We start from the raw sequence: 8,248 nt of genomic DNA, 5'->3' as shown, positions 1-8,248 counted from the left end.
AATTATCGAGGGTTCATGAGGGAGTGGGGAGGGATGGGTAAAAATGAGGAGCTGATACCAAGGGCTCAAGTAGAAATCAAATGTTTTGAGAATGATGATGGCAACAAATGTACAAATGTGCTTGGCACACAATGGATGGATGGATGGATTGTGATAAGAGTTGTACGAGCCCCCAATAAAATAATTAATAAATAAATATTTTAAGTGTCCTTTATATGAAAGATGCAAAAGGGTGTTAGACGTACACAGAGGAGAAGGTGATTTGAAGACAGAGGTAGAGATTTCATTGATGCCACCCCAAGACAAGGGATGTGGCAGCAGTGCACTAGAAGATGGAAGAAGCAAGGGGCAGAGTCTCCCTCAGAGTTTTCATAGGGAGTGTGGTCCTATACCTTCATGTCAGACTGCAGGGCTTCAGGACTGTGAGAGAATACATTTCTGTGGGTTAAGCCAACCCATCTATGTTACAGTGACTACAGAACACTAACATACCCCACCTCCAATGTATGCCCATTGTACTGATAAGAGAAGTAAGGCCAAGAGAGATGTACTTACTTGCCCCGAAAGTAGAGCAAGAAATTGTAAGCTTCCTAGTTGATGCCAGGTCCTGTGCTTCACCAGTAAGCTCAGCTCTCTGCTAGGCCACCTGTAGGTGATAGTTGGGCAACCCCCTCGGTGCCTCCTGATCCTCCTGGTCAGGGAAGGTTTGTGCACAGAGGAGACATCACTACTCTGAGTGGCACATAAAGCCAGTGCCTAGACCATAATGAGGGTTCAATACCAATTATATTGTCTGTGGGTTGTTGGGTCCATTAACCAGGTGTGGGGGCTCCCCTGCACAGAGAGGAAAGAAGGAAGAGGGGGCCTAAGAGCATGCTTATGGATGATGGAGAAGGAGGAAGGACTGAGACAGGAGAGGGTCGCAGGGACTGCAGCTGCTTTCCAATAGTTATGCCTGCCTTCTCCCTTAGTGATAGACTTCTGATTTCACTCAACCAAAAAAGCACGTGGCTGTATTTCCAATGCCCTTTGTGCCTTGGGGCAGTCGATGAGACATGAGGGCAATAGGTTGTGAGAAATTCCCAAGGAAACTCTTTAAATGGTGCTGATACTGCAGGAATTGTGCCCCCTTCCATTATTCCCCTTTGTTTCCCCCCTGGAGCCCAGATTTGACAGCTGACAATCTAGCAGCCACATGCGACCATGGTGCACCCTTGGAAAGAGAAGCCACGTGCCGAGGTGGGTGGAGCATAAAGACAGACAGTGCCTGAGGTCTTACCATAACACCTGGACTGCCCAACGAGATCTATTCTCTACTTTGTTTAAGCCAATGTATGTTGGTCTCTGCTGGCAGTTGAAAGCAGTCCCTAACTGATATAAGGAATATCAGAAGCTCCACAAGACTCCGTGACATTAGGCTCAATACAAGCTTTTTTTATGCTGACAAGATAGAAATTGAGACGGAAAAGTCAGATCTACCTGAAACCAAACCCTAATAAGATGTGTGTTGGTTGCCTAATGAAACCAAATAAAGTGACAACCCTACACCTGTCCCCTCCCCTGACCCCCCCTCCCCCCATTCCATTAAAGGCCAGGCTTTACCATTGAAGCACAGTCACACCTTAATTAAGTACTTTATGAGCCCAAGCAAGACTGGCATGAATGGATCAAAATGCTGAAACCATCCCCCAGAAAATCAAAGGAGCTTGGTATCCCCATTAAACTCAGCAAGGAAGAGGAGAAGAAAAAGGAAGAGGAGGACCTTCATCTAGAAAATGCTTCTAAATAGATGATCACTCCTAAACCATATACTTCCTACAGAATATTAGTGTTTCTGGGGACTATATGTTCAAATGCTTTTATCAAGCAAAGGTACGGAGATGGAAAGTTACTTTGCAGCATGTGATTGAAGTTAGGTCTTAGGGTCATGATGTCAACCATCTACTCCCTATCTCACCCTGTGAATCACATATGCAAGGGGGACTTCAACATTTTATGGGGGAAAGTCAAGTAGCCTTTAATTCCATTTCCCCCCGAACTTTTTGAAACCCTCTTCTATTGGGCTCTTGGCAGGGGCTCATTTTGCTTTTCAAATGTTTTCCATCACTGAAACGTCTTCATCTTATTCCTCTCGTTTTTTCCCAATCCCTGGTTCAATGATATAGACAATTGAGTTGGCAAAGCGATATGTTTTCACGTTCATGATGATCAGTCCTCGGCAGGAACTTAGTTCCGCATGTGATGAAGCCCCGTGTGAGGGGAAGACTAGACATATTCCATATGTGCCAGGTCTTTCTACCGCATGGCGCTTGTCCTCCAGCTGCCGAAGAGAGAAGAAAGTGCTGTGTCCCAGTGCATGGCAAAGCCATCAAACTCCACGAGGGCAAGGAAGGGGAAAAGACCAGAGCAGACCTGGGTTTCAAGGAACAACTTCCTGCGCGTGTGAAATGAGAAGCAGGCGATACGGTGCTTGGACAAAATGAACGGGTGAAGCAGAACCACAGAGTGCTTCGAAGATTATCACCTCTTTCCATCGTCAGTCTCCGCCTCTTCCTACTCCAAGTCCTGCAGCGGAAACGTTTCCAAATCATGTTGCTCTTTCCATTCACCATGGCACCCAGTCAGATAAGAGGGATCTCATTCCTTGTCAAAAATAATTTCTGACCCTATAGATGACTCCCTTCTCAAGTGACTTTAGTAATTATCTTTCAACTCCCTTGTTTACGCAAACAAAGAAAATGGAGAGTCTGATTATGTGTAACAGGTTCCAGGGGACCTAGTAGGTTGGGAACAAAGTAAGAAGAGCTAGAACTCAACTGTCCCAATTCCAATTTAAGACTCTTTTCAGATGTAGCAAAAGATTAGGCACGTGGTTCTTTGGGGACCCCCAGAGAGCAGGCAGGCGTCTGAGTCTGAGCATCCGAAAGAGCAGACCACCGCAGGAATGCTTTCAACTCAGTCTGCATCAATTTCATCATCTGAGATAACCAGACCTGCTCCTAGGAAGATGGCAACGCAGAGTACGCATGCTGTACTCCACAAATGTCCTGCAACAGGGGCACCTGGGGTGGTCTCCAAGCAAGGGTCAGCAGCCCACCAGACCATGAGGTCTTAAGACACCTGCCTTGAGTCACCCCCTGCCATGCCCACTGGGTCACTGATAAAGTCAATATTCATGACATGCTCACTCAGGCTCCCCTTTCGAGAGCCAGGGGCTCAGCCTTCCACAATTTACTCACTAGAAGGAAGCATCCAAGGGCCTGGCATTCCATGTACAGCATCACGACATGCTAGCTGCTTCCAAAGGATTTATCTCCTAGGTGACCACAGCCTTTGTTAAAGCACCTCACCCAACGGCCAATGCCAAAATAACTGTGGTTCAGTCATGCCAATTTTTATTTTCTCTTTCTCTCTCTTTTTCTACCTCAACTGTTTTCATCTATTTATTGTACTTTCCTCAGAGCTTATCTTCTGGCTGCAATGACCTACAGAGAACCCCTAGCTTCCGGTACCCAGCTTTGTGGCAACAGCATTCTAATCTCTGACATACTTTGGGGTTTGGAATGTACCTGGGTACAGAGTTTGGTCACTGACCACCAAGTCTCTCTCGGAGGGATAACTTGTGAAAATAAATCTACTTTTGGGAGTTTCTAGAAATGGAAATTTCTGGGAGAGTTCTTAGTGGAATCCTTAGCTTAATTAAGTCAGAAAGAATGAAGCTATCCAAGAAACAGGCTACATGGTGATAAGAAATATGGGCCCAGGAATCAGAGAGAAGAGTTGCGTGCTCACCCTGCCCTTGACTTTGTAACTTCTGACAAGCACTTAGCCTCAGAGCCTCTCTGCAATACAGGAATAATGCCGTCCCCAAGAAGTAGGAAGAGAAGTCGATAGTGGAGCCCCTGGGCCAAATAAATGCTCCGCACAGCTACCCAGGCATTTCAGAACAAAGAATGTGCGGTTTTTGCTTGACTGTCTTGGAGGCCGCCTATTACCATAGTTACCATATCAGTGTGCACTCCACTGAATGTACACACCTCACGTACCCTTGTATCCAATACCAGCTTTCCACGGAGTTATCTCCTTGGACAGCAGAGCTCTGATTTTAGAGAGGGTTACTGGCATTTAATCTTTTAATATCAGGCACATTTGTCATGATAAAGTCTACCCTCACCAATGGTAAGCAAATGGGGTTGAAAGGGGTCCAGAATTTTCTTCAGGAACGGCCCTTGTGGACAGGAAATTTCTTGGTATAAAACAGCATTGGGGAAAGGCCCTTTTTGGCAGCCTGGCTGGCATGCACATCCTCCCTACTTAGGGACACGTACCGACACCACCGTAGCACTATCGGAGCTGTTAGAAAGCTGAAAGGCATGCATCCGTGCCAGCGAATGCTCGGCTCTCTCTCCGAGAGCAGGGAGAGCAGGCTCCTGAAGGGTCTTTGGCAAACTTCCTGTTCTTCCTGAAGCCTAGCAACTAACCTCATCTGCAGGAAATGGCATTTGAGTATTAAATGCAATCGATGAGCACACATCCAAACATCTCAAAGGATGTTCTCTGGACCATAACGTTGGAAACATGCATGAAAGCTGCGGAGCTAGGAGGAAACTTCCTTTCGAGAGTGCTTCTGCAGGAGCCACAGAGAAAGTTCGTACATGGGACCTTAGAGAAGGCAAGCACGGACCATCTTCTTGGGGAAACAAAAAATCAGAGATGTAGAAGCTCCAGTACAGTCTTACCCAAGCATACCCTTGGGCTCTAGAAATAGTATATTGCCCTTAGATGGAATGAGCTGAGGCTTGAACAAACCGCCCACGAGTAAAATTGTCATTCCTAAGGAAATTCATAGACGCTCTCAGAATACTGATCAAATCTGTAACTTCCCCTTCTTTTAAATATTACAAAACAACAACAACAAAAAACCTGCTTCCATCTTGCTTATCTCCAATTAAAACCTTTTTAGTGTGTTTAAAGCCATGGACATTTCTTGAAAATTCTCAAGCTTTCATCCCAAAGGCTTTTTTTAAAAGCAGAGCAAAGAATTCTCTGGCAGTTACTTACGGCAGCTAGAGAAAACTTTCCTTTTATAAAGTGAAATCCAAAACATCTGACTGTACATGTGATCCTTCACAGACAATGTCTCTAGTTTCAATGAACAATAGTTATATAAAAAAGCTTAATTTACTGTCATTGTGTCAATTTCAACTCATAGCAACCCTATAGGACAGAGTAAAACTGCCCCCCTTTGAATTTCAGAGACTTTAAATTTTCACCAGAGCAAACTGCCTCATCTTTTGCCTGTGGAGTGACTGATGGATTCAAACCACTAACCTTGCTGTTGGCAGTTCAACTTTTAGCCCACTACACCACCACGGCTCCTCTGCTAAAAATATTTCTCCCAAATTACAGACCCACCCATACTGGGGCTCTCCAAGCAACAGCACATCTCCTCCTGTGGCCTAGATCAGCTCATAGCCATGATAAGCACCCCTGAATACCTCCTTCCCTAGGCAGAGTCAAAAGAACAAAGCCCGGAGCCCTTGTGGACCCCAAATTCACTCACTTGTCTTCTGCGAAACTTTTCCCAGTAATAATGTTCTTCCCGCGGGGTACATAGTTCCAGTATTCTTCCACAATCCCAATGTGGTATGTTCTGGTAACTGCGCCAACCAGCCCAGCCAGACCCAGGAATGTGAGGAGTAGGGTGCAACCAGCTTGCTGCTCCCGAGGCATTTGTGGATGTAACTCAAGGAGCAGACTGCAGAGGAGACAACCCTGCCTGTCCCTCCCCCTCACTCAGAGCTAGTTATAAATAAGGAATGGACAAAGCCCAGCTCCTCCTCCTAGGTAGCTTGGGGTTGGGACAGATGGACAACTTGGGAAAGCAGAGCCAGCTCGATGGGGGAGCTGCTAGGCTGACAATCTTTGGCTGGTCATCTAAGAAATGGATCCTTTATTCACTGCCCACGCTAAACAGGCCTGTTTCTGTCCATTTTGGTCTTGGCTGTGACATTAATCATTGCTCTTTGTCAGGATGGCAGTGGGACAATTAGAGTTGATGGGTTCCCCTCTTGTTGTCTTGTCCTTTGTCTCCACGCCTATTATAGGAACATATTAAAATCTGAAAACTGGGCTGGCCTGTATGGAGCATCAGGAAATGGCCCAAACACTGAAGAAAGCTTCGTCTCTGTTGGGAGGCAGCGGGTGACGCAACCACCCCTCTGCCATCTCCAGCTTGTTTTATGGGGCTACACGCATCAGTCAGCTCACATCGTAAAGCAAGTAACCACACCATAAACGCCACTAACCCCATCTGCGCATGCTTCATGTCCCTCAGTGTCTCTTCATTAAATCTCATCAGCAAAAATGAAGTGTTGACTGCTGAGTTTCACCGAAATTTTGGAGGTGAACATCCCACTTATATGTTTTTCCTCTTCAAAAGAGCTGGCCTTTCCCAGGGGGAAATGGTAAAGCGGGAGCAGGGGAAGCCTTCAGGAACAGCAGGTCTTTGGGTCTAACAGGTGAAGGGCGTGTCCGTTCTTCTGCGTGCTTGAATCTGTGACCTAGAATCCCGGTGTTGAAAGAGATCCCAACCCTGGAAGAGGGCCAATCTGATACCCGTGCTGAGCTGCTTGTGAGGAAGCTGCCATGAGATGGAAGACACCCTCCCCAGGGCTTGAACAGACCTGGGGTGGGACCGGCCTGGGTTTGAACCAAGCTCCACGGCTTCATAATTTCGTGATAGTGAGGAATATCAATGTCTATGAGCCTCTGACTCTAAACAGGAATGGAGGACTTGCTAAGATGATTTTAAAAGAAGAAGAAGAAGAAGGAAGAGGAGGAGGAGAAAGAATGCCTGTAAATTGCCTTCTAGGATACTCAGCAAGTAGCAGGTGTTATATGCACATTGAAGACTAGCTGTCTCCACCCCACACCTAGGAGAGACTTCGTATTGGCTTGTATGTGAACAGAGCTGTATATCTACCACTGTCTGTCTGCTAGCTTTCCCCTACTCTTTCTCGAAGTCCCATCTACCATGCCTCCCACCATCTCAAGTAAGAGAATTCTTCCTCTTTAAGTTGTAGATATTTTATAGTTGCCATAGTCCCATTTTGACATCACATTTTAATGAACAAAATACTGAATAACTTGTTTCCTAGTCATGCTCCTTCTATCTTTAGTTTTTGACTTTTTAAATCCTGGTAATATAGCAGGGTACACCACACTGCCAGTTCACTGCAGTTCATACCCATCAGCCACTCCATGGGACAAAGATGGGGCTTTCTAATCCTGTAAAGATTCATAGCCCTAGAACTTCACAGAGGCAGCTCCCCTCTGTCCCTAGGGTCACCATGAGTCAGGATTGATTCAAAGGCAGTGAGCTTGCTTTGTTTGTTTGCTTATTAGTAAATGGCAAAAAACAACGCTACTTTGGTGAGTAGCGACTGGGGTATTTGAAGCTTGTGATTGGCTATCTACAGTTCAAGTATTGGTCTCTATCTGCAAGAAAGAAGAGTTTTGAAAATCAATGACAAATGGAAACAATTAGTCCAGTGGATAATGGGCCACATGAATATTAGTCTTGATGGACCCTGGGATAGGAGATCTAGATAGTGCCCAGTTACCATACACTGTTTCTTTGAAAGAGATCGCATTAGGTAGAGTGGCAGAAAAATGTAGAGCAAAATTCAAAATCATTGCAACGCCCAGGTTTGCTGGTCACATGAGACTGGTGGAAGTCCTGGGACTATGAACATTAGTTATCCTTCATGTCTAGAATTGCACTCACGCCCCCTGGCTCTATTTTCAGATAAACCATAAACCATAAATTTATAAGGAGAACAATAACATTAGTGAGGTATGCAACTTTAGAATGTTTGGAGATCAGAAAACATTCAGAAGGATTAGTACAGCAGGAAACGGGTCACACGGAGAGAACACGAGTTACGTGGTAGTACACTGAGGGGACCGCAGTGAATGAGATGGAGCAGGTGCGTCTGAGGTGTTGAAGGTAAAACTGGCGACCTACTCTGCAAGCCTTCCCCCAAGTCACAATAAAATGTAAAACAGCAATCAGGCAGTGCAGCAGGGAAAGGCACAGATAAGTGGAGCACAGGACATTTTAACGGTAGTGAAACTTTTGTGTATGATACTTAAACTTTTGTGCATGGACACATCACATGCATGTCAAACTCATGATGCTGCACAAACGAAAAGGGAACTGAGTTGGGGTCAATTCAATGGCAGT

At 45.6% G+C, this 8,248-nt stretch overlaps 1 protein-coding gene across 1 annotated transcript in view; it reads right to left on the bottom strand.

Annotated features, from left to right (window-relative positions):
* LOC101638486 (ferroxidase HEPHL1) overlaps positions 1–5,733 on the bottom strand; it is an 88,560-nt gene extending 82,827 nt beyond the window's left edge. The window contains exon 1 of the mRNA XM_013006243.1: positions 5,564–5,733. Coding sequence (XP_012861697.1) covers positions 5,564–5,733 — 170 coding nt within the window. The remainder of the gene's footprint in view (positions 1–5,563) is intronic.
* Between the last annotated feature and the right edge of the window lie 2,515 nt (positions 5,734–8,248).

The sequence above is a fragment of the Echinops telfairi genome, unplaced genomic scaffold, assembly GCF_000313985.2.
Source record: "Echinops telfairi isolate 266 unplaced genomic scaffold, ASM31398v2 ScPeMD7_7421;HRSCAF=8459, whole genome shotgun sequence".
NCBI lineage: Eukaryota > Metazoa > Chordata > Mammalia > Afrosoricida > Tenrecidae > Echinops > Echinops telfairi.
Note: the sequence above shows the minus strand (reverse complement) of the source record. Positions and strands in the feature narration are given on the sequence as shown.